This window comes from Asparagus officinalis, chromosome 4, assembly GCF_001876935.1.
Source record: "Asparagus officinalis chromosome 4, Aspof.V1, whole genome shotgun sequence".
Lineage (NCBI taxonomy): Eukaryota > Viridiplantae > Streptophyta > Magnoliopsida > Asparagales > Asparagaceae > Asparagus > Asparagus officinalis.
Window position 1 is genome coordinate 39011590 of NC_033797.1, and position 26852 is coordinate 39038441.

General features: G+C 39.4%; 1 protein-coding gene across 1 annotated transcript; it reads right to left on the reverse strand.

The window, feature by feature from the left end:
* LOC109838539 lies at positions 15109-17646 on the reverse strand. The gene is made up of 4 exons (XM_020406970.1): positions 17333-17646; positions 16509-17129; positions 15611-16345; positions 15109-15154 (listed from the first exon to the last, which is right to left on the reverse strand). The coding sequence occupies exons 1-4, from the start codon at positions 17644-17646 to the stop codon at positions 15109-15111; spliced, it is 1716 nt and encodes a 571-aa protein (XP_020262559.1).

Sequence of the window (26852 nt, forward strand, 5' to 3'; positions counted from 1 at the left end):
CGGACCCCATATGGGATTTTAAAAATTTTAAAATCCCATGTGGGGTCCGGTTTACTGTAGCGTTGGGAGAGGGTGGTGTGGTAGGGGGTGTGCCCCTAACACCACTCTATTTCATATGGAGTCTGATGGATAATTTTGAATGGGCATTTGGCTACACACAAAGATTTGGGTTGTATTTATTTCATATGGAGTCTGATGGATAATTTTGAATGGGCATTTGGCTACACACAAAGATTTGGGTTGTATTATGTTGACTTCAAAACACAAGACAGGTTTTGAATGGGCATTTGGCTACACACAAAGATTTGGGTTGTATTATGTTGACTTCAAAACACAAGACAGGATTCCAAGATTATCTGCAAATTGGTGCAATAAATTTTTGAACATTCCTACAATGCTTCTAAAGCCAGGGATTGACATGAAATCCTTGACCTAATTTATATTACGGAACATAGCAATTTACAGTAGAAGGTTTATTTGTAAACTATTATGTTTAATAATTTGTACACATTTATTAGTATAATGGTCAGCTTAGCTTATTTGTGTATGTAAATTGAATTTATTATTTAGCTCCAATTCCATAATGTAACTATTTGAGATTTGCAGTAAAAAAATGAGAGTTTGAATACATGTGATGTAGAGTTGGTGAAAAGTCAGAGGTTTGCCTCTGGAAGTTGGGCGGTCGACCGGCAGTGGTGCTGCGGTTGACCGATATGTGCACACAACTTTAGTGTGCCTCTGGAAGTTGGCCGGTCGACCGGACGAGACGTTGCGGTCGACCGCGATTTGTCCAGAGAGCAGACTGAGCCTCGGGATAATATGCGGTCGACCGACATTGTCTCTGGTCGACCGGCTATCGGGTTTCGGCCTGGGTCTGTTTTCCAGACCCGTTTCAACTGGGTTTCATATAAATACCCAAGTTGTTGTTCTAGGGTTTATGTAAGGGGAGATTTTGAGCTGCTAAAGGGGATTTTCTAGGGCTTCTTTTGTTGGAGTTTATTGGAGAGATCAAGTGAGTTGTTTGAGGGTTTTGGGTAAGATTTGTAACCCTAATTTGTATTCCCCTTGATTTCTATTAGTGAAACTCCCCCTCCTTGCCCCGTGGACGTAGGCACATTGCCGAACCACGTATATCTTGTGTCCTTGCTGTGATTGAGTTGCTTGTGTGCATTGTGGTCTACTATTGTTCTTGTGTGTGCTTTTGATTTGGCTATTTGGGGCTTCCGCGGCGCACAACAAGTGGTATCAGAGCTCCGGGTTGGATTTGGGACCTTGTTCGAAGGATTCGCTGAAGGATTCCTATTTGAAGAAGTAGATCTATAATATGGGTGATACAAGCAGGGCTAGTTCAAGTGCTACTAGTACATCGGGGTCGGCTTTGACAAAGGCGATCCAAAATTTGAGCATCAATAACACTAAAATTGATGTCCCAAAGTTCGACGGTAAGATCAACTTCGGTTTATGGAGGTGTCAAGTAATGGACGCCTTAGATGCACAAAATTAGGAGGAGACTCTTGAGTTTCAAGAGAAACCCGAGGAGATTGATGATAGGTTTTGGAAGAAAATGCACAGTAGGGCTTGTGGGGTGATTCGGTCATGCTTGACGCCGGATCTCATTTATGATGTGATGAACGAGACATCGGCAAAGAGATTGTGGGAAACGCTCAATGAAAAATATATGACAAAGGGCATTGAGAATAGGCTTCATTTGAAGAAAAGGTTCTACCAATTCAAGATGAAGAGAGGAGTTTCCATTCGAGAGCATGTTAACAACTTCACAAAGCTAATTTCGGATATGGCCAATGTTGATATCATGGTGGAGAATGAAGACAAGGCGATGTTACTATTATGTTCGTTGCCGGATGATGAATTTAGTACCTTTGTTCTCACTATGATTAATGGGCGAACTACAGTTAGCTACAAGGAGGTGACCTCGGCATTGGTGAATTATGAGCTGAGGAAGAATGATTGTGAGCCCTCCGAGAAGGCATCGGGTGATGCACTTGCAGTTCGAGGCCGTAGTCCAAACCGCCAAAAGTTCAACCGCTCAAAATCAAAGAATAGGGGTGGCCATAAAAGTGTTGGTAGAAATCAATGTGCCTTTTGCAAAGAAGAGGGACATTGGAAGAATGAGTGCCCAAAGTTGAAGGATAGAGCCGGGAAGCAAAGGAGAAAAGTTGTACAAGCTTCAAAGGTGAATGTTGCCAAGGTTGTTGGCAACATTTCAGATTCGGATTCTTCCGGTTATTCTTGTCCCGCACTGCCGTCAGTTTGTTATGCCGACTCTACGGAGTGGATGCTTGATTCGGGAGCTACATTTCATATTTGTCCTAAGAGGGATTGGTTTACCAACTTTGAGGAGTTGAAGAGAGGAGACATGGTGCTTATGGGGAACGATCACGTTTGTCCTATTAGTGGGATTGGCTCAGTCAGAATCAGAATGCATGACGGGGTGACTAGGGAATTGAAAGAAGTGAGGTTCGTGCCGCAGTTGACGAAGAACCTCATTTCTCTTGGGACTTTGGAGGCATCCGGTTATAGAGTGATCTTAGAAGATGCTAGTTTGAAGGTCATGAAGGGGTCCATGGTGGTGATGCGAGGTGTCAGGGAAAACAACCTATACTACTTGAAGGGCAAGACAGTTACAGGGGGTCTGACGGCTTCTATCACCACAGAGGAGGACACTACCACACTATGGCACATGAGGCTTGGACACACAAGTGAAAAGTCCCTACAGTCATTGGCAAAACAGGGACTATTGAAAGGTGCAAAGACCTGCAAGATGGAGCTGTGTGAGCATTGCATACTTGGGAAGAAGACTAAAGTGAAGTTTGGCACCGCAATTCACAACACCCAAGGTATATTAGACTACATTCACACAGATGTTTGGGGCCCTTCTAAGCACACATCGCTTGGTGGGGCAAATTACTTCGTCACTTTCATTGATGATTATTCCAGGAGGAATTGGGTATATACCATGAAGCATAAACATGAGGTCCTGGATATATTTGTGGAGTGGAAGAAGAAAGTGGAGCTGCAGACAGGTAGAAAGGTGAAGACTCTTCGTTCAGACAATGGTGGAGAGTATAAGAGTGATCCATTTCTACAGTTTGTCGGGATCACGGCATTAGAAGACACTTCACAGTTAGAGAGACACCGCAACATAATAGGGTGGCAGAGAGGCTGAACCGTACCTTGCTGGAGAAGGTGCGATGTATGATGACGCAGAGTGGATTATCTAGATCCTTTTGGGCCGAGGCGTTGGTTTATGTGAGCCATCTCGTTAACAGGTTGTCGTGCACTGCGATAGAGGGGAAGACTCCTATGGAGCGTTGGTCTGGTTCTGTGGCTAGTGATTATGAGACTCTTCGGATATTTGGGTGTCCAGCTTATTTCCATATTAGTGATGAGAAGTTGAATCCGAGAGCGAGGAAGGCTATCTTTGTGGGATTTAGAGAAGGTGTAAAAGGCTTCAAATTATGGGATCCACAAGACAAGAAGATGATCATTAGCAGAGATGTCACATTCGATGAGGCGTACATGATGAAGCCTCGAGTTCCTCAGCAGGTGGAGGAAGATCAGACAGGAAGGATATCGCAGCAGGTAGAGGATGATGTGACTCCACCCACTCCAGTTGGCACTGTTCCCATAGAGACTCCTATAGAGGTGACACAGGAAGGAGTTGAGATGACAGTCGAGCATTTGGAGGATACAGTGGATGATGAGGCTCAGGAGCAGGGTCATGCTCAGGGGTCCATTGCAGCAGATAGACCGAGGAGAGAGATTCGTCAGCCAGCTAGATATGATGATGTCATGGTGGCATATGCTTTATCGGTGGAGGTCGTTGATGATCTTATTCCTGGCCACATTCAGGGAGGCAGAATCCAGCCCTGATTCTATTAGGTGGAGGAATGCTATGGAGGAGGAGATGCAATCTCTTCAGAAGAACGACACTTGGGAACTTGCAAAGCTACCGAAGGGTAAGAAAGCTATTGGTTGCAAGTGGGTGTATGCTAATAAGGAGGGATCTTATATTGGGGACATTCGGTTCAAGGCCAGATTGGTTGCCAAGGGATATGCACAGCTTGAGGGCGTTGACTACAACGAGGTGTTTTCACCCGTTGTGAAGCATTCGTCGATTCGGATACTATTGGCATTGGTGGCACAGCTGGACTTAGATTTGGTCCAAATGGACGTGAAGACGGTCTTTCTACATGGAGACTTAGATGAGGAGATCTACATGACACAACCTATGGGGTTTAAAGCTGCAGGAAGAGAAGATTTGGTGTGCAAATTGAAAAAATCTCTTTATGGACTGAAGCAATCACCATATTGGGTATGGAGATTGAGCGAGACAGGGTGAAGGGGAGATTGAAGCTTACACAGAAGAGTTACTTGCAGAAGATGCTGAAGAAATTCAGTTTTGAGGGTAATACCAAGGTGGTGAGTACTCCATTAGCTCCCCACTTTAAGCTTTCAGCTTTGATGTCACCAGTTTCAGTGGAGGATAGGGACTACATGTCCAAGGTTCCATATGCCAGCGCAGTGGGTAGCTTGATGTATGCTATGGTGTGTACTAGGCCAGATTTGTCACAGGCCGTGAGCATGGTATCTAGGTACATGCACAATCCCGGGAAGGGGCATAGGGAGGCCGTGAAGTAGATTCTACGGTATATTAAGGGTACCGTGGATGTTGGGTTGATATTTGTGAAGAATGATGAGACAGGGCAGGATTGTATTGGCTACGTAGATTCAGACTATGCCGGAGATCTTGACAAGCGTCGGTCCACTTCAGGTTATGTTTTTACATTGGCTAGTGCACCGGTGTGTTGGAGATGTACTCTTCAGTCTACAGTGGCGCTTTCTACTACGGAGGCGGAATATATGGCGGTGACTGAAGCAGTGAAGGAGGCTTTGTGGCTACATGGCTTGTTGGATGATTTGGGGATTGCACAGGAGACCATTCAGGTACATTGTGATAGTATGTCAGCTATCTATTTGGCGAAGAACCAAGTCTATCATGCACGCACGAAGCACATTGATGTCAGATTTCACTTTGTACGTGACATATTGGATGATGGGGATGTCATGTTGGAGAAGGTCCACACTAAGGATAATCCTGCTGATATGTTGACCAAAGTTGTATCAGGTGTAAAGTTTGGTCACTGTTTGAATTTGTTGAACATTCTTCGTTGTTGAGGCCGTTGGCGGCCATTTGGATGAACTACGTTCAGCTTGATTCCTTGGGCAAGAGGATACATAGGCAGTCTTGCAGATGCAGCCGGTTGAAGTTGATTGGGGGTGTTTTGGTGTCGGCTCAGTTTTGGCATAAACGTTCGCCGAGGTGGAGATTTGTAGAGTTGGTGAAAAGTCAGAGGTTTGCCTCTGGAAGTTGGGCGGTCGACCGGCAGTGGTGCTGCGGTCGACCGATATGTGCACACAACTTTAGTGTGCCTCTGGAAGTTGGGCGGTCGACTGGACGAGACGCTGTGGTCGACCGCGATTTGTCCAGAGAGCAGACTGAGCCTCGGGATAATATGCGGTCGACCGACATTGTCTCGGTCGACCGCGATTTGTCCAGAGAGCAGACTGAGCCTCGGGATAATATGCGGTCGACCGACATTGTCTCTGCGGTCGACCGGCTATCGGGTTTCGGCCTGGGTCTGTTTTCCAGACCCGTTTCAACTGGGTTTCATATAAATACCCAAGTTGTTGTTCTAGGGTTTATGTAAGGGGAGATTTTGAGCTGCTAAAGGGGATTTTCTAGGGCTTCTTTTGTTGGAGTTTATTGGAGAGATCAAGTGAGTTGTTTGAGGGTTTTGGGTAAGATTTGTAACCCTAATTTGTATTCCCCTTGATTTCTATTAGTGAAACTCCCCCCTCCTTGCCCCGTGGACATAGGCACATTGCCGAACCACGTATATCTTGTGTCCTTGCTGTGATTGAGTTGCTTGTGTGCATTGTGATCTACTATTGTTCTTGTGTGTGCTTTTGATTTGGCTATTTGGGGCTTCCGCGGCGCACAACATGTGATTTGCATCTAAATTAAAGGCCAGCCAGATCAAAGCATATCACAACTATTTGAGACTTGCTATATACTTTGTGTTCCGATGTTATGTACTCTTCTCCATCCTATACTTTGTGCAAAAAAGATGTTCTATACTTCTTTTTTCATCCTGTACTTGTGTTTTGATGATTTGTGCTGCTTTCTATGAGGGAATTTGTTCTTCTTGCGTGTTTGTTATGTACGTGTCCCTGTGGAAATGTTAAAGTGTCTCGGCCAAATATTAGTGCGTTTTGTAGGTTTAAGTGTCTTGGCCAAATATTAGTGTGTTCTTTTCTTCAGAACGTCTGTTTTATGTGTTTTAAGGATAAGATGTTGAACTAAAAAAGAATCCCCATCATCAAAGTTTTAAGTATATGGGGAAATAAATGCAAGTATACTGAGTTGTAACAGCTCTAATTTCTTGTTGGCAGTTGAAAATAGCATACAATCTGTAACCGATGTAACAATGTAAACAGTAAGATAATGCACAAATTCCTAGCAAATATGAAGATTTACCTTGATAGATGGAAGGACGTGCAACAATCAAATCCCTAATCCTCTAAATATTGCATGAAAACTGAAGAAATTCAAAAAAATATCAATTACCATAAAAACTAATTGCAATGCAAAACAAGTATCACCATTAAATTAAATACACAATATTACTAAAGAATAATCATAAAAAAAAAAGGAACACATACATGTTGAAGAAGATGAAATTACTATAAAAATTATGTAAATTCTTGGTTTATATATAGGCATGAGGTGTTGCATGTAATAGGATAATAGTCATAATTAGAGTTCTTATTGTACAAACATTTAAAATTTAAAAATTAGAATTTGATTAGGATTGCGTTTCATTGTTTATTTTGAATTTATAGATAGATGTTTAATAGTTATTTAAATATCAAAATAACATACATATAACTAACATTAAATAACGTTAAATAATTATTATGATCAAATTAATCAGTGGATTAGGATTATTATTCTGATAAAATAACATACATATAACTAACGTGGATCGGGATATTTTGAAGTATAATATAATTTATAGATGTTTTAGTATATACTACCTTGTGAGTTCCAGGTGGATTGAGATATTTTAAAACATATGCATGTGGATTGAGATTAGGAAAAATTGCTTCAAGGCCCCAAAATTGGAAAAACAATGTGCAACAGCCCCCTGTACTTTTAATGTTTGGTATAAACCCAAAATACACTCCAAAACTTCATTTCAGCCCCTCCAGCTCACTCAAAACTCAGAATCCCGAATCTACCCTTCCCGCCCACTCTGCTACAGCCTCCGTGCGTTGGTAACGGTGCCGCCCACTCCGCTACTATCGAGGCGACCATCCTCCGCCGCCGCTGCAACGTCAGGAACATGCACCAATGAACGACGAGCGAGAAGACTCGTCGTCGCCTTCCAAGACCGACGAAGATCCTCCCTCACCTTCCAAGACCGACGAAGACCCCCCTTTGTAATCTGAGACCGACCGTGGCACCGATTCTCTCACATCCTCCCCTGCCTCCAAGTCGTCGTCCACTCATTCTCGATCATCAGGGAATGGCAGCACCGATGAAGCCACCCAAACGTTGTTGAGTTTCCAGATGAGTGTAAGGAGAAAAAGAAAAATTACAAGTTCACTAAACGCACCACAGAAATCCATAAAGAAGTAAGATAATGTTATATGTTATATTTTCCAATTTACATAGATGTTAAGGGATTGAAGTTGAATTGTGAACTATATGCCTGGACATTGGTCGAAGGACATGTTAACTGATACCTTAATGTTAAATGTGAACTATATACCTCTTATTAATGTTAAGTTTGGCTGTTGTTTGTTAAGGTTTATAGCGTAACTGTTAATGTTTGGTGTTGCATGTTAACTATTGGATGTTGGATGTCAAGTGTTGCTGATGTTAAATGTTTAATTATAATACAGGAAAAAGTCAGGTGCTGCTAAAATTAGACCCACTGCTAGTTTCACCGCATATTGTAAATTTATGAAAGTCCTCGAACCGAGAATGCGGCAGTGTCATTGGGATGCATACCAAGGGTGTACATTCCAGCATTATGTAAAGTTTGGCCCCCCAGCAAAAGATCGACCCACGCTGGAACTTGTATTGAGACACTATAAGGGTAATGAAGTGGTGTTTTCTCTGCCCGATGCCGAAAGTGGGAGAGAAAAGGTTGTTAATTTTGATATGGACTGGGTGCATGAACATACAGGTTTCCCAATTGATGGGGAAATAATTTACAATAATAGAGATCCTTTCCCTAGGCTTTGGGTGGAGTATTTTGATGAACATTTTACTAGAACCACAAAGAAATCAACGAAGAATATGCGGCGATATGTGGAAGAGCTACTGCAATCTCTTGTTGAATCAAAAAAGAAGAAGGATATTGAAGATTTTGTGTTACTGCAGATACTTTATCAATTTTCAATGATGTGGTGCCCTAGCAGTGTCCAAGGCATCCCAAGGCTCTTGTTCAAATATGTTGATTCAATTGAAAGAGTGAGGAATGTGGCCTGGGGGAAATACATCTATGATCAGACGAAGAAAGGAATTAAGATTGCCAGGGAAGGTCTGCACAGGTCAGGAATAAGCTATGTACCTGGATGCATGCCTTTGATCCCTGTAAGTTGGATTAATCTGTGCATGTGAACGCTTGCTTGTTTTCTGTCAACTTACGTCAAGAAACCATTAAGGCTTACTGGTTCATGTTAACTATTCTAAGGATCTGGTTAACTATATTTAGGTTCATGTTAACTATAGTGTTTCCAGTATTAAAGTTGGTGTTGTCAGTGTTAACTATATTTCAGTTCAGTTCTGTTAACTATATTCATGTTTAAAAGATTAGTATTGCATACTAACATGTATTAATTGTTTGCAGCTATGGTACTATGAAATGACTGGGATTAAAAGATATGCCTTGAGCAATAGATTCAAACCACCCTTCACTAACTAGGTGAAGATTGGTGAGAAGTATGGATCTTTTAGAAAGCGCACAATAGTTGTCAAGGCTGCAAAAGCTAGCATCCAGGTTGTACATAAACCAATAGCTGAAATTGGCCCATCCGATGAGAAATATCCAATCAGAAGGCCATTGATGAGGCTTAGAAGGGATGCGCTCATACCACAATTTCCAGTCGTACATAGGGAGGAGAAGAAAGCAGCAATAAGGAAGAGGAAGATTGAAGAAGAAAAGAAGGTTGAAAAGAAGGAAGAAGAGAAGGAACATGAGAAGAAATGGTCAATAGGTTTGGTAAGTTCTAAGGTGCTAAATATTATCACAAGAATACATAACATGTTAGCAACAATAGATAACTTGTTTTCTACAACAGTTAACATGTTAGCAACAATAGATAACATGTTTTGCACAAGAGTTAACATGTTTGCACAAGAGTTAACATGTCAGCAACAAGAGCTAACATATTAGCAACAAAAGTTAACATGTTTCAACAAGAGTTAAGATATTATCACAAGAGTTAACATGTTAGCTACAAGAGTTAACATGTTACCAGAGAGAGTTAACATGTTAGCAACAAGAGTTAACATGTTACCTATAGATGATTGAAGAACCTTTAATTATCTGTGTCAATTGTGGACCACTTACTGTTAACCTTTATAAACTTGATGTTAACTATTTGTTATTTCTAAATTATAGATAATGTCAAAAGCCATTGATGAGGCTTTCGAAAGGGAAGATGTGATTGAAACGTTACCAGTTGAGGAGCAACTGCAATTTTGGAGAAATGCTGCTAAAATAAACCAGAGACTTTGCCGTACACTGAGGGTCTCGAAGAAATTGTATTGTCAAACTTTCATGGACGAGATTCGTAGACTTAACGAAAAGGTTAAGGGGTTGGACGAATCTTGTGACATAGTAGATCCCTTGATTTTAAAGAACAATGTGAAGAAGCTTATTGCACAGCAGCTGAAAGGAAACCCTACAGTGGAAGAAGAAGAAGAGGACAACTATGGAGAGAGAGACGACGTCACCATGAATGAAGGTGTCGAGGAAATGGGCAAGAACGAAGAGAGAGAAGAAGTGACCAAGGATGAGGAGGACAAGCAGATGGTTGAGGATGAAGAGGGCTCGAACAAAAAATATGTGGGTTATAGGAGTAGAGCTCCAAGCAAAAGAGCAACCAAGAAAGGTAAACTGGTTAGGACACCATTTACTGAGGATAAGAAACGGAGGGCTAAGGGATTGAAGTTGACAGAAGGTGAGCACAAATATGAACCCATTGTTGTTGGTGACACCCCAAAGAAAATAACAGTTTACCATGACGACAGTGTTGGCAAGTGGGATGTGCTAAAAAGCACGTATTTAACAGATGTGGATCGTGCTGCCTTAAAAGAGGTGAATGAGGGTATCCCTGATGTAGGCACGTTTAGCTTATGAGTGTTAGATAGCGCTGGGGCTTTTGTACATAACTACAGAATACCAAAAAATGTTGCAGAGAAACTCTCAGCTGAGGAGAACAAATGGCTCGAGCAGTACTGCAAGGAGAAATGTAGCCCGTAAGTGTTGATTTCAAAATATAAAGCTTTCACGTTTAAATTTAAGCAACAACGGTTAACATGTTAACCACGAGTGTTAACATGTTAACAACAAGAGTTAACATTTTAGCAACAATAGTTAACATGTTATCCACAAGACTTAACAGGTTAGCGACAAGAGTTAACATGTTATACACAAGAGTTAACAGGTTAGCAGCGAGAGTTAACATGTTATCCACAAGAGTTAACACGTTAGCAACAAGTGTTTACATGTTATCCACGACAGTTAACATGTTATCTACGACAGTTAACATGTTAAGTAATTTAATGCTAACTCTTTAATATTAACTGTGAAACTCTGTTTTTTGCTTGTTATGTTTGTGTGTTTAGATGTTAGCTTTCATGTTTTAAATTTTAACCATCCGTAACTTATTGCTTGTCAAGGTACGTATATGTCATAACTACTGATAACAGCGCAATTACATACCCCGAACTACTGTACATGATCCGCGGGGGAAGACTCGATGATAAAGTAACAGAGGAATTCTTAGATAGATTACGGCTATGGCTGCAGTTACCAGAGAACGCTAAATTAAACAAGCAGTACGGGATTGTATCTACATATTTCTGCGTAAGGCCAATCCTCATATAATTAGTTAACAGATAAGCTCTTATATTTAACATGTTAACCAGAATAGTTAACATGTTATCCACAAAAGTTAACATTTCTTCCACAAAAGTTAACATGTTATCTATAAGAGTTAACATATAGCCACAAGAGTTCACATGTTAACTACAAAGGGTTAACATATTAGCAACAAGAGTTAACATGTTCTCAACAAAAGTTAACATGTTTTCACAAAAGTTAACATGTTCTCCATAAGAGTTAACATGTTTTCAGTAAGAGTTAACATGTTTTCCACAAGAGTTAACATGTTTTTCACAAAAGTTAACATGTTCTCCACAAGAGTTAACATGTTTTCAACAAAAGTTAACATGTTCTCCACAAGAGTTAACATGTTTTTCAAAAAAGTTAACTATATGAACTTGAACCATGTTCACATATTAAAGGCCGCTCTTTCTTAATGTGTTAATTTTGTGTAACAACATTCACTCTATGGAGACCAGGCTCATCTGCGGCTATATGAACTATATGAACTTTGTATACAACAACATATTACCGATGGCCGATCAATACTCATATTGCCAATTGTTCGCCATGACCATTGGCATTGTGTCGAAGTTAGATTGAATGAAAATTTAGCGTTGCACTATAGTTCGGTAACTCCCTCTGCTTACCTTGAGCCCGTTAACAAAATTATAAACTTCATGGACCATATGAAGGCCGCATTCGATCTTGAAAAGGTGTGTAGGGCATTTAAATATAAGGAAATCCCATGTGAGTCTCAAAAGGGAAGGTACATTAACATATGAACCTTATTTTATTAAAGAATTTTCGTCACCAAAACTGACCTGTAATATGTATTTATGTTTTGTTATTTGTAGCTACGATTGTGGGATATACGTATACCTTTATGTACGGGCTATCCTACAACAAGGTGATGTTCTGCATGTTACGCCCGCCGATGATTCGTCTGCGGTAGTGCGTGCAAGGCTTGCTGCAGAACTAATAAAAGAAGGCTGGGAATTCAGAAATAGGAATTCATAATTTTCAGCTTGTATGGTGTATTAACAGCTAATGAACTAGTGTCCGGAGAAAGTTAACATGTTAGATGCGTAAGTTAACAATTACATCATGTCAGCTTCACTTGTTAAATATGGAGAAAGTTTATAACATGTCTGGTTCACTTGTTAAATAATACCGTATACGGATAAAGTTAACATGTTATCATCAAGAGTTAACATATTTTTTACAAGGGTTAACATGTTATCAGTAAGGGTTAACATGTTAGCGAATAAAGTTAACTTGTTTGAAACAAGAGTTAACGTCTGCGACAAGAATTAACATGTATGTCACAAGAGTTAACATGTATGCCACAAGAGTTAACATGCTTGCGACAAAAGTTAACATGTTTTAGACAAGAGTTAACATATTAGCAATAAGAGTTAACATGATTGCAAAAAGAGTTAACATGTTACCCAACATGTTATTTACAAGAGTTAACATTTAATAGGTATAGCTTAATAACCTTTCAAAAATATTTTATATGTTAACTGTAACTTAACAATCTAACTGAGTAAATTTACAGACCAAGTAAGATTAGATTTTCATTATAATTCACATTGGCATAGATATATTTCAGTTCATGTACTATAATTCACATTGGCATAGATATATTTCAGTTCATGTACACAGTTAACTACAAAAGTATTACAAACACCCAAACATATTTCAGTGCATATACACCGGTAACTACAAGAGTCAACATGTTATCAACAAGGGTTAACATGTTATCGTCAAGAGTTTACTTTTTATCAACAATAGTTAACATGTTACTAACGAGAGTTAACATGTTATGTCAAAGAGTTAACATGTAATAGTTAACATGTTACTAACGAGAGTTAACATGTTATGTCAAAGAGTTAACATGTTATCAAAGAAAGTTAACATATTTCTGTCAAAGAGTTAACATGTTATCAAAGAAAGTTAACATATTTCCACACAAAGTTAACATATTATTAACAGGAGTTAACATATTATCGAAGAAAGTTAACATATGTCTGATAAAAGTTAACATATTATCCACAAGAGTTAACATGTTACCTAAGAAAGTTAACATATTTTCAACAAAAGTTAACATGTTATCAACAAGAGTTAACATGTTAGTAAAAAAAGTTAACATGTTTGCGACAAAAGTTAACATGTTTGCAGCAAGAGTTAACATGTTTGTAACAAGAGTTAACATGTTTTTTACAAGAGGTAACATGTTTACTACAAGAGTTAACATATTTACCAAAAGAGTTAACATGTTAGTTACAAAAGTTAACATGGTTACAACAAAAGTTAACATGTTTGCAACAAGAGTTAACATATTTTTCACAAGAGCTAACATGTTTGCCACAAGAGTTAACATGTTTGCCACAAGAGTTAACTTGTTTGCAACAAAAGTTAACATGTTTGCTAAAAGAGTTAACATATTAGCTAAAAGAGTTAACGTATTACCCAACATGTTATTTACAAGAGATAACATTTAATAGATATAGCTTAATAACCTTTCAAAAATACTTTATATGTTAACTGTAACTTAACAATTTAACTGAGTAACTTTACAGACCAAATAAGTTAACATTTTTATTATAATTCACATTGGCATAGAGTTTACTTTATATGTTTACTTGTTTTTCACAATAGTTAACATGTTCTCCACGAGAGTTAACATGTTATGACAAAGAGTTAACAGTTATTAAAGAAAGTTAACATATTTCCTACAAAAGTTAACATGTTATCAACAAGAGTTAACATGTTATCGATAAAAGTTAACATGTTTGCAACAAAAATTAACATGTTTGATACAAGAGTTAACATATTTGCCACAAGAGTTAACATGTTATCAACAAGAGTTAACATGTTTTCAACAAGAGTTAACATGTTTGCAGCAAGAGTTAACATGTTTGCCACAAGAGTTAACATATTAGCGTTAAGAGTTAACATGTTATCCATCATGTTATTTACAAGAGTTAACATGTAATAGGTTTAGCTTAATAACCTGTCAAGAAAATTTTATATGTTAACTGTAACTTAACAATCTAACTGAGTAACTTTACAGACCCAAGTAAGATAACATTTTCATTATAATTCACATTGGCATAGATATATTTCAGTTCATATAAACAGTTAACTACAAAAGTATTACAAACACCCAAACATATTTCAGTTCATATACACCGGTAACTACAAAAGTATTACAAACACCCAAATATGTTTCAGTTCATATAAACAGTTAACTACAAAAGTATTACATACACCCAAAAGTGTTTCGATAAATCCGCAACTCATATCAATCGGCGATCGGTTCATTGCAAGATGCGCGGTTGTGGCCTTCGGTGTGGCATCGAGAGCATTTCAAAGGTCGTTTGTACACTGTTCGGTTGTTGATACGTCGTGTTTTATTTCTCCCATTTCTTTTGATAGTATGTGGTGGAAGTAGATCGATCTCATCCCTTGGCACGCTTCGTTTCTCATAATCTGGTATAGGAAATAGAATCGGGTCATAGCTCTTTTTAAATGCTTCTATGGACATAAACCAATCGCAATATTGGTAAATGTCTCTCTTCATGTACGAGATGACTGCACATGCATGTTTACACGGAATCCGCATGACGTCCCAAGCACGGCAAGTGCATGTCTTCTTCTCCAAATCAACACGGGTAGTTTTATGTGCTTGCACTTCAAATATGTCAGCTGCAGCTTGCTTAACATCCAATGGACGACCTTTCTCTATATTTTCTTTAAGCACCATCTCTGCTTGTGGACAGAGATATCCAACCCATTTATCTGCAAGTAACCGGCGATTACTCATTCGGACCATTATCTGTTTACGGATATGCTCAACCATTTTTAGAATCCGTAGCATTCTAGCTTCCCTTATTCAATTATTAAAAGACTCAGCGACATTAGATGTTACGTGCCCATACCTGAAATTATATATAACTTTATAACAGGTCACAAATAAGGGTTAACAAATAATTGAATAGGGTTAACATAATATGAATTACAGTTAACAGTTTACAGATAAGAGTTAACAGGTTATAAATAAGGGATGACACAAATAATTGAATAGAGTTAATTTTTTTGTATTACAGTTAACATGTTTACATATAATAGTTAACATTTAACAGTTAACATGTTTTCTACAAGAGTTAACATGTTATCTACAAGAGTTAACATGTTATTAACAAGAGTTAACATGTTATCCACAAGAGTTAACATGTTAGCAACGAGACTCAACATATTATCAACAAGACTTAACATGTTATCAACTCTGATATAGTTAACAGCTCTGATATAGAATTTAACAAATCCAAAGATAACATGCTAAATAGCATAAGTTCATACATTAGCATAGATATAGAACAGCCAAATAACGTTACCTTATTCCCGGGAAGAATGCATTTGCCCATTGATCAGGAGAGTAGTTCATAGCAATGTTGTATGCCCTTGGATCCATGTCATATATCTCTTTCATGTACTCATTCCATTCTGCTATTGTGTATTTATAACAAGCACTTTGGAGTAAGTTCCCAAGAACATGAGTGTCCTTCGACTTCATACCCAAGTCCTTAAGCTTTAACCTGAAATTTTCAACAAGATGTAGAACACACCTCGAGTGTAGAGCTTCTGGAAAATACTCTTTTACTGATTCTTTAATTCCTTTGTCCGCATCAGAAATTATAACCAATTGGTGGGGAGGATTGTAAGGGTCAGCCCTCTCATAAAGTATGGACCATAGACCTTGGAGGAACCACTTCCAATTCATCAAATTCTCTTGATCACATATGCAATACGCTAAGGGAAATATACCTTGGTTCCCATCGTATGCTATGGCCGAGAGGAGAATACCTTTATATCGATCCTTCAAAAATGTACCGTCCAAAAATAGAAGGGGTCTGCATCCACTCAAGAAACCTTTGATGCATGCAGCATAACAAACAAAGAGTCTCGAAAACCTCCCCTCATTCTGGTCAACATGTATGTAACTGCCGGGATTTGTCTCTTTTACCATGCGCTCATACCTAGTCGTGTAAGAAGAAACAAACCAACAAGTTAACATGTTATCCGTGTAGCTTAACAAGCGACCAAAAAAAGCTAACACATTATTGGGGTAACTTAACAAAAGTTAACATGTTATTTACAAGAGTTAACATGTTAGTCGTGAAACTTAACATGTTATCAATGTTATCAATGAACTTAACAAGGAACATGTTAACTATTTGTTTTAACAAGCAAACTTTGGAACTTAACAAGTTAATAATAAAGCTCAGCATTTACCATCGTAGTTGATCATACGACTCATATATATCCCCGTAAAGCTTCTCCTGTGCTCTCTCTTTCCCCCACCATATCTTACTGTAATCAATTCTAAGGCCGTAGTTTGTGAGGAACTCCTTTTGCACATCAACGGGTCGGATTTCTGGACGGACCTTCAGGAGTGGTTGTAACTGTGTTGCAATAAATTTACGGGATGCCCTTGAACGGCCTGTATTTTGCCCATACTGCCCACAAGTATGTTCATTAACAAACTTCTTGATCGATAGCCTATTTTCATTCTTAACAGGTGAAGCAAACAACATCCATGGGCACTCGTAAGTTTCTTTATATCGGCAATATACACGGATACGTTTTGGTTCGTTCTTTTTAAACTCATAATCAAACATTTTGGCCAGAGAATAGTATGTCAGCGCCAACCTTAATTCTTCAGCACTTTCAAATTCTTGACCCTCTTCAGTTAATGCATTATGCCACCAACCAGGAATCATTACTGTGTTGTTAATAATGTCATCAGAACGCACTACACTGCTACCACTGGGATTATCAATTGGAATTCTTTCAGAACCATGGTTTGCGGCAGAAGTACTATCAATAAACTTTGGCTTCAGTGTATTCATAATGCTGCACAAATATAATTGGTTTTTCTTAAAATAACAAATAGGACTTGTACTTAAATAATGCAGTACCCTTAAGAGTTAACAAATATGCCCTAAAGCTTAACAACCTTCGGTAGAAAGTTAACATATATCAGTTAAAAGCTAACATTTAACCTGCTCTATGCAATTCATAAGTTTTCAAATAAATTAAGTGTAAATATAACTTACATTTCAGGAGGTTGCTTCGGGGTGTTCTCACATCTGGAAACATCTACATCTATAGTAGCTCGAATATGGATCTCCAGACACCCGATATTACGGTTGTGCTCCACCATACACTCCATATCATCCTCATTCTCGATCTCAAAACTCAGATCAGGGATCCTTTCAGATTTATAAACCATTGATAGCGCATCATAAGGAACCTTCAACATCTCAGCCACGTCGAACTTAAACTCAAAAAAAGAGGTTGCACAAGTTACCCTTGAGAACATTGCTCTCTCACCCAAGGAAACCATGCAAATAAGGGGGCTCTCCGCCATAAATGAAGGGGATTTAAGAGGAGTTATGAAGGGCACTTTAGGACAAGTAGGGGGCTGAAGATCATAAGCCCTAACCGCAAAGATCTGCCCTTTGCACCATAAATACACTCTCTTCAAAGCCGAGTGGGTTAACAGGATATATAACGGAGGGAGCGCGCCAAAATTTCCCCCCAAAACGGCCATCATCTCGTCTTAAATGCGACAGAGAGGTTTCGCCAGCGATCGGATCTCGTTTTCGAGGCACGGAGTTGAAGGCGGGGGTATTTTAGGGAGGCTGGGTGCAAATACGGGTGAGAGAACTGCTTTAAGGGCTCTGTTACAGTTTTTTGAATATTTAAGGGCTTAGCCACATGGGCCAAAGTACAGGGGGCTGGGCCACATTGTATTTTCAATTTTGGGGCCTTGAAGCAATTTTTCCTTGAGATTATTATTTGTTAGTATATACTACATTGGATTAGGATTAGAATAAATCATTAAATACAATTTAAAAATTAAAATTTGATTAGTGATATGATAGTTCAAACTTTATATGAGTATTTTTGTCAACCAATTTTTTTTTTCGAACTTATGCTTTTAAAGGGAGATATGATATAAGTTTGATTTGAACAGAATAAACAAAATACTAAAGATAGGAGATGTGACTATACAAATCAGGAAATTACGTTTGCAGCATTATTTTGGTGATCCGCACTAGCCGGTAGGGCAGTAGGTTTATTTCTAGCCTAATCACTACACTGCTTAATTGATAGGGCACCTGGATTAGTTAAATTATAATATTATAACAAATTGACTATTTCCAGTAGGGTTATTTCTAACCTGAAAGTGTTCACTTTCCTTGCGGATGGCATGAGCATTGATCGCATCTCAATTTTTGTTACAACCGTTGCTTTGTTTTTTTCAGTCCCAGCTTAAATCCTAGCTAAATTTTACAAGCCTTTAGGAATTTTTCAGCACAAAATAATTAAATACAATTAGACATTAAGATGGTGTTATTATAAGAAAACTAAATTATAGAATGTTAAACGTACATGTATATATTTTTGTGCGCAGCGGAAATTTCGGCAGCACCTCTGGTGCGCAAGGTGCACAACAAGAGATTAGATCACAACGAAATTCTCGTTTCTCAAAGGAAACAAGAACCAAAAGCCAGATATCTCATCAAAGTGAGATATCAGCTCTTTCTCTCATCAGTTCTAAGAATGAAATATCGAGAGAACCTACAAGCTATTACAAATCACGGCAAGAATACAAATTTTACGTGGTTCGACAAACTGCCTACGTCCACGGGGCAAGGAGGGGGAGATCTACTATTAGAGGGAGAGAATACAACTAAGGTTTACAATCACACAATCTAAATCCTAACACAAACTCTCAGATCCTTCATACAAATACTCTCTCAAGGGGATGGACAAATCAAAGAACAACTACAAAAGGACTTTGCTTTTTTTTTTTTGTGAATAGCCGCCAAAAAAATCCCTGTAGCCGCAATTAAAACAAACCCCTTTGCTCGCTTCTGCTCTTTTCTTCGTAGCCGCAAAAAACCGCAGCCAAAACCTCCTTACGCACAAAAACTTAGGAAGAAATCAAGCTATATATCAAGCTGATAATATCGGGTGGGCCTTTACGCTTGGGTATTGTCACGTTCTCACGCGGAAACAATTCACGCGGAAATCAAGCTATATATCAAGCCTTGTGGCCCCCACTCACTATCCGCGTTCACAATTCTCCACCTCGGTGAAGTTTTCCTAAAACTGAGCTGACACCAAAGTAACCAAATACCCACTTGTTGTGTCCAGTACGCCGTAAAACAATTCACAATAACATACTCAATGCACAACATGTCGGGCACCCGAACGAGAGTCCAAATAATCTCACCCCTATCAAAATCAACTAATCCAACCCGGCTGCATCATAAAGACTACCTACGTATCCTCTTGCCGAAGGAATCAAGCCTCACGTAGTTCATCCAATGGCCTCGAAAGGCCTCAACACCGAAGAATGTTCAAAAGTTCCAAACAATGACCAAACTTGACACCTGAAATAATTTTGGTCAACATATCTGCAGGGTTATCCTTCGTGTGGATCTTCTCCAACCTGACGTCTCCATCATCCAAAACGTCACGAACAAAGTGGAATCTGACATCGATGTGCTTCGTGCGCGCATGATAAACCTGGTTCTTCGCCAAATAGATAGCTGACATGCTATCACAATATACCCGAAGGGTCTCCTGTGAAATCCCCAAGTTCTCCAATAATCCCTACAACCACAAAGCCTCCTTCACAGCTTCAGTCAACGCCATATACTCTGCCTCCGTAGTGGAGAGAGCCACTGTAGACTGAAGTGTGCATCTCCAACATACCGGTGCTCCTGCTAGTGTAAACACATATCCGCTAGTAGACTGGCGCTTGTCCAGATCTCCCGCATAATCAGAATCCATGTAACCAATACAATCTTGCCCTGTCTTCTCATTCTTCTAAAATACCAAACCAATATCCATGGTACCTTTGATATACCGTAGAATTCACTTCACGGCCTCCCAATGACCCTTCCCGGGGTCGTGCATGTACCTGGATACCATGCTCACGGCCTGTGACAAATCTGGTGTTGTACACACCATCGCATACATCAAGCTACCCACAGCATTGGCATATGAAACTTTGGATATGTATTCCCGGTCCTCAACTGAAACATGTGATATCTTAGCTGATAGCTTAAAGTGGGGAGCTAATTGAGTACTCACCGCCTTGGCATTGCCATCATAACTGAATTTCTTCAGCATCTTCTGCAAGTAACTCCTCTGTGTCAACTTTAACCTCCCCTTCACCCTATCTCTCTCGATCTCCATACCCAATATCTTCTTTGCTTCTCCAAGATCCTTCATCTCAAATTCGGATGACAACTCCTTTTTCATCTTTATAATAGCTGAAGTATTCCTGGAAGCTATGAGCATATCGTCAACATATAACAGCAAATAGATATACTTACCATTCTGTAACTTGTGCATGTAAACACATGGGTCATATGAGCTCCTCATGTACCCTCGGCGAATCATAAAGCCGTCGAATCTCTTGTACCATTGTCGCGGTGATTGCTTCAATCCGTAAAAAGACTTCTTCAGCTTGCATACCAATTCTTCCTTTCCTACAGCTTTAAACCCCATAGGTTGTGTCATGTAGATCTCCTCTTCTAAATCTCCATATAGAAAGGTTATTTTCACATCCATCTGGACCAAATCCAAATCCACCTGTGTCACCAATGCCAATAAAATACGAATTGACGAATGCTTCACAACAGGTAAAAATACCTCGTTGTAATCAACGCCCTCTAGTTATGCATATCCCTTGGCAACCAATATGGCTTTGAATCTAATTTCCCCAATAGAAGATCCCTCTTTCTTTGCATACACCCACTTGCATCCAATAGCCTTCTTACCCTTCGGTAGCTTTGCAAGTTCTCAAGTGTCGTTCTTATGAAGAGACTGCATCTCTTCCTCCATGGCTTCCCTCCACCTATTCGAATCAGAGCTTGACTCTGCTTCCTTGAATGTAAAAGGAACCAAGTCATCAACGACTTCTGCTGATAAAGCATATGCAATCATGACATCGTCATATCTAGCTAGCCGACGAATGTTTCTTCTTGGTCTATTAGCTACAATAGACTCCTGAACATAACCCTATTCCTGAGTCCTAACATCCACTGTATCCTCTAAATGCCCGACTATCATGCCATCTCCTCCCAGTGTTACCTCTGTAGGAGCCTCGATGGATACAATGCTCTCTGGAGTGAGTGGAGTCACATCATCCTCCACCTGCTGCGATATCTCCTGAATTTGGTCTTCCTCCACCTGCTGAGGAACTTGAGGCTTCATCATGTACGCCTCGTCAAATGTGACATTCTTGCTAATAACTATTTTCTTGTCCTGTGGATCCCATAACTTGAAATATTTAACTCCATCTCTAAATCCCACAAAGACTGCTTTCCTCGCCCTCGGATTCAATTTATCATCATTGACATGGTAATAAGCTGGATACCCAAATATCCGAAATGACTCATAATCACTAGCTACCGAACCAGACCAACGCTCCAATGGAGTCTTCCCCTGTATCGCAGTGTATGACAACCTATTCACGAGATGACTCGCATAAACCAATGCTTCGGCCCAAAACGATCTAGGAAATCCACTCTGCATCATCATACATCGCATCTTCTCCAACAAGGTACGGTTTAATCTCTCAGCCACCACGTTCTGTTGCGGTGTCTCTCGAACTGTGAAGTGTCGTCTAATGCCGTGATCCTGGAAAAACTGCAGAAACGAATCACTCTTATACTCTTCACCGTTATCTGAACGTAGAGTCTTTACCTTTCTACCTGTTTGCAGCTCCACTTTCTTTTTTCACTCCACAAAAATATCCAGGACCTGATGTTTATGCTTCATCGGGTATACCCAATTCCTCCTGGAATAGTCATCAATGAAAATGACAAAATAGTTGGCCCCACCAAGTGATGTATGCTTGGAAGGGCCCCAAACATCTGTGTGAATATAGTCTAATATACCTTGGGTATTGTGAATAGCGGTGCCGAATTTCACTCTTGTCTTCTTTCCAAGTATGCAATGTTCACACAGCTCCATCTTGCAGGTCTTTGTACCCTTCAATAGCCCCTGCTTTGCTAATACCTGCATGGACTTATCACCAGTGTGTCCCAATCTCATATGCCATAAGCTCGTAGTATCTTCCTCTGTGGTAATCGAAGCTGTCAGACCCCCTGTTACTGTCTTGCCCTTCAAGTAGTAAATATTATTTTCCCTGACACCTCGCATCATCACTATGGACCCCTTTGTGACCTTCAGAATCGCATTCTCCAAGATCACCTTATAGCTAGCTGCCTCCAAAGTTCCAAGCGAAATGATATTCTTCGTCAATTGAGGAACGAATCTCACTTCCTTCAGCTCCCGAGTCACCCTGTCACACATCCGGATCCGTACTGTACCAATACCACCAATAGGACATACGTGATCATTACCCATGAGCACAACATCCTCTCTTTCCAACTCCTCAAAGCTGGAGAACCAATCTCTCCTAGGGCAAATATGGTATGTAGCACCAGAATCCATCATCCACTCCGTAGAGTCAGCGTAACAAACTGACGGTAATGCAGAGCATGAATAGCCTGAAGAATCAGTATCTGAATTGTCGTCATTAGCCTTGACAACATTTACTTCCGAAGCTTGTACAGCTTTCCCTTTATTCTTCCCAGCTTTATCTTTTAACTTTGGGCAGTCGTTCTTCTAATGTCCTTCTTCTTTGTAAAAGCGACACTGGTTCCTATCAACACTCTTATGGCCACCTCTATTCCTTGATTTTGAGCGGTTAAACTGGCGACGGTTTGGATCACAGCCTCGAACTGTTAATGCATCTCCTAATAACTTCTCGGAGGGTTCGCTATCACTCTTCCTCAACTCATAATTCACCAAAGCTGAGGTCACCTCATTGTAGCTAACCGTAGTTCTTCCATTTATCATAGTGAGAACAAAGGTACCAAAATTATCCTCTGGCAACGAACACAATAGTAGCATCGCCTTGTCTTCATCCTCAACCATGATATCTACATTGGTCATATCCGAAATTAGCTTCGTGAAGTTGTTAACATGCTCCCGAATGGAAACTCCTCTCTTCATCTTGAACTGGTAAAACCTCTTCTTCAAGTGAAGTCGATTCTCAATGATCTTCTTCAGATACTTCTCATTAAGTGTTTCCCACATTCTCTTCGCCGACGTCTCGTTCATTACGTCATAAATAAGATCCGGCGTCAAGCATGACCGAATAACTCCACAAGCCCTACTATTCATCTTCTTCCAAACCATGTCCTCCATATCAGCGGGTTTCTCTTGTAACTCAAGAGTCTCCTCCAAATTCTGTGCATCCAAGGCGTCCATCACCTGACACCTCCATAATCCGAAATTAATCTTGCCGTCGAACTTCGGAATATCAATCTTCGTGTTATTGATGCTCAGACTTTGTATCGCCTTCGAAAGAGACGATCCCGATGTGCTTGTTTCTCCCATGTTGTCGATCTAATTCTTCAAATAGGAATCCTTCAGCGAATCATTCGAACAAGCCCCAAACCAAAACCTGGGCTCTGATACCACTCAGACTATCCGCGTTCACATATATTTAATTAGAGATATTTAAAATTCTAATATTAAAAGGGGATGCAGCTCAAATGGCAGAACGCTCACCGAGCTTGCAAACATTATTAGGATTGATACCTCTCCATTTTTATTCCATTTTTATCTATTTAACATTTTTTCAGCATAGGCCCAAGTCCCTACTCAGCTGCAAAAATTTGGCAAGCCTTTAGGAGTTTTTCTGCCTAAGAGATTCCCTATGTATCCCATGGCTGTAAGCTAAGATTTACTTTGAGAAAAATTGTTGTCATTTTTCTAATCCCATGACGGCAATAAGAGATCCCCCAGGCCCCGTGTATGCCATGGCTGTAAGCTGAGATTTACTTTATTTACACTTTATTGCGCCACCACCCTGTGGCTTCTGAAAAATTGGTAGGCGCTCCATAAGTAGTACACCACGTCAATAGGAGGAAGGTGTTTAACACAAGAAAATTTATTTAATTCTATCACTCTCTTATTGGGAAGTGGTTTGTGCCACATGCCCTTCTCTTATTGGTATATATGGCGTAGTGCTCATGGAGATAATAACTAACAAACAAACAAGACGCTTGATGATGATATGTCAATAAAGAGATGGAGGAATTCAAGAGTATGACACCCTGAGCAACTTAAGTTCTTATTCTTAATTCAGCTTCTCTAGGTAAAACTTGTCCAATACATTTACTGGTAAAAGGTATGCATCTTGTGGAATAACACCAGAAGGGCATTATTTGCAATGTTCTACCAATCAAAATGTTTGCTTTCGTTCTCCCGAAACAAAATTTTCATTTTACATAATGAAACTTTTAGGGTCACTCAACAAGACCTATATGAGTAGCTTGTTGAAGCAGGTCGGATCCTCGCTGACTGACATCTGACCCGTGTTCTTGACAATCTTTATTCTAGCTTTTTTCTCGAGTTTCCTGCAATCATAAAAAAATGAGAAGCGCTAATTTAATAGTGGCATTAATTTTTCCTCCTTTTTAATGGAGCGTTGACTATATTAATTGCCTCAAAAATTGAAGGGAAAATTCTATAAGATAGCTATAATGTCCACAATATCTTCAAGATTAGAAATGCACCAATTAGAAATTTTTATATATAATTAATGGAGCAAAAAAGATTAGAGATAGACAACTTGATAATAAACAATTTGAAAAGAAACGATACTATAAAATTTAGTCGAGGGGATAGCCCTCAGCGCAACGAAATGGAAAAATAAGATTCATGTAACCAATCCAAAGATTTGGAATGTAAATTTTATTGTCGTTTCATTTTTTAATAATTTAGATATGTCATTGATATATATATGTTGATACTTGATAATGGAAAGCCATGAAAAATTCAAGAACGTGTGGAGCTCTTATGAATGTGAAATTAGAGTCAAAGAAGTGGGTGTAGAAACCTACACTTTAAGAATGCCTTACCCAATGGAAAAACAACGATCTTGATCACCTTACATATGATCAAAACATCCTAAAATATAAAACTATGTCTATTTACTATCTTAAGTAATTACTTCTTCCTCTAAAAATAATTTTCGAGAAAAATTCTTCCTTAAAGATAAATGACAAAAATTTAAGTAATGGTTATAATGTATATTATTCATATACCTGAGACAGTGGAGTGAGTTGAAATTGATCATTCTTGTTTTCGAGAGAGAGAGCCTTTATGATCTCCACTATATAAGACTTGTTACCTTCTGATTGAACTCAATTTCTCCCTGACGAGTGGTATCAATGCTAATATTATATATGGTCCAATGAATAGTTAATGCTCTTCTTATGATTGCCGATTTTTAGACTAAGGTCTATTTGCCCATAGATGGTGAGAAATGTTATTGATGTTTGTAGTCGCATCGTCTCCGTATTATTTGGTTTAGTCCCAAAGTCACGGATGGATGATGGCCTAGCTTGTCCATAGTACTGACAATGGTAACTGATGATAAAAGATATCGTATGAATGTGGAGCAACCATGGTGTGTTTCAAAGGTTGCTGGTTAAAGCCAAGTTAATGCATTGAAGGGTCTATACTTTTCATGGGTGATGGAGTATGTTGAGTTTAAAGTTCTTTTTGGAATATGCAAAAAGTTCTTTTGTGTCGTGTATTTAATAGTTTTTGGTCTCTATGTTATAGCAGCTAGAGATCTCTAGAATCCTTGTGTGTCTAGAATTCTCCTTGGTCCTTATTTTAAGTGTTTTAGTCTGCTAGAAAAGCGATAGCCCCAAGTTGTAGCCTCCGTACTCAGTTTGTGTTCTCAGTAAAGTCTCCATTCAGCTTTCATATCTGTAAGAGTCTTTTCTGGTTTGTTCTTCTTCTGTTGGTTTGATCTTGGGCAAGAGAAGGTTTCTCTGCTTTGTGTTCTTTATGGTATCAGAGCCCCAAGAGTGAGCGGGTGCAGTGTTAATTGCTTGGTTAAGAAGATCAACCAGTGTTGAAGAAGAGATGGAGTCGTCGAGTCGGAGCGTCGGTCTTGGCATAGAGCTGCTCAACCAATCAAATTACAAGATGTGGAAATCTTGTATGGAGTCTTATTTGGTTGGTGGAGAGTTGTGGACTATTGTTGGTGGAGAAAATACCGTCAGGCCAGAGGATAATGCAGAAAACGCTGAAGCATTGAAGAAGTGGACGATAGTGAATGCAAAGGCAGAGTTTGTGCTAAAGAAATCTATATCTCCCGCTTTGTTCGATCATATCATGAAGTGTACCTCAGCAAAAGATATTTGGGAGACTCTCAACAGGCTATTCAACAAGAAAGATATTGGTCGTCTGCAGATGTTGGAGGATGAGCTAGCAAATTCAAGCCAAGGTGATCTTCCAATCTCCCAATCCCTTTTAAAGATTAAAAACTTGTGTTCGGAGATTTCAATCTTGGATCCAGATGAACCTATTTCTGAAGCTTATGTGAGAAGGCATATTATTCGTGGGCTAAGGAAGGAGTACACTCCTTTTGTTACTTCGATTCAAGGATGGGATTGACAGCCCTCTCTGGAAGAGATCGAGAACCTTTTGTCTTCTCAAGAGTCTTTAGCACGACAG

Coding starts and splice junctions, on each gene's coding strand:
- LOC109838539 (XM_020406970.1), bottom strand. CDS start 17,646: ATGGCGGAGAGCCCCCTTATTTGCATGGTTTCCTTGGGTGAGAGAGCA. Junction 17,130..17,332: donor CCGAAGCAACCTCCTGAAAT/GTAAGTTATATT, acceptor ATATTTGTGCAG/CATTATGAATACACTGAAGC. Junction 16,346..16,508: donor TCGTATGATCAACTACGATG/GTAAATGCTGAG, acceptor ACTTTTGTTAAG/TTACCCCAATAATGTGTTAG.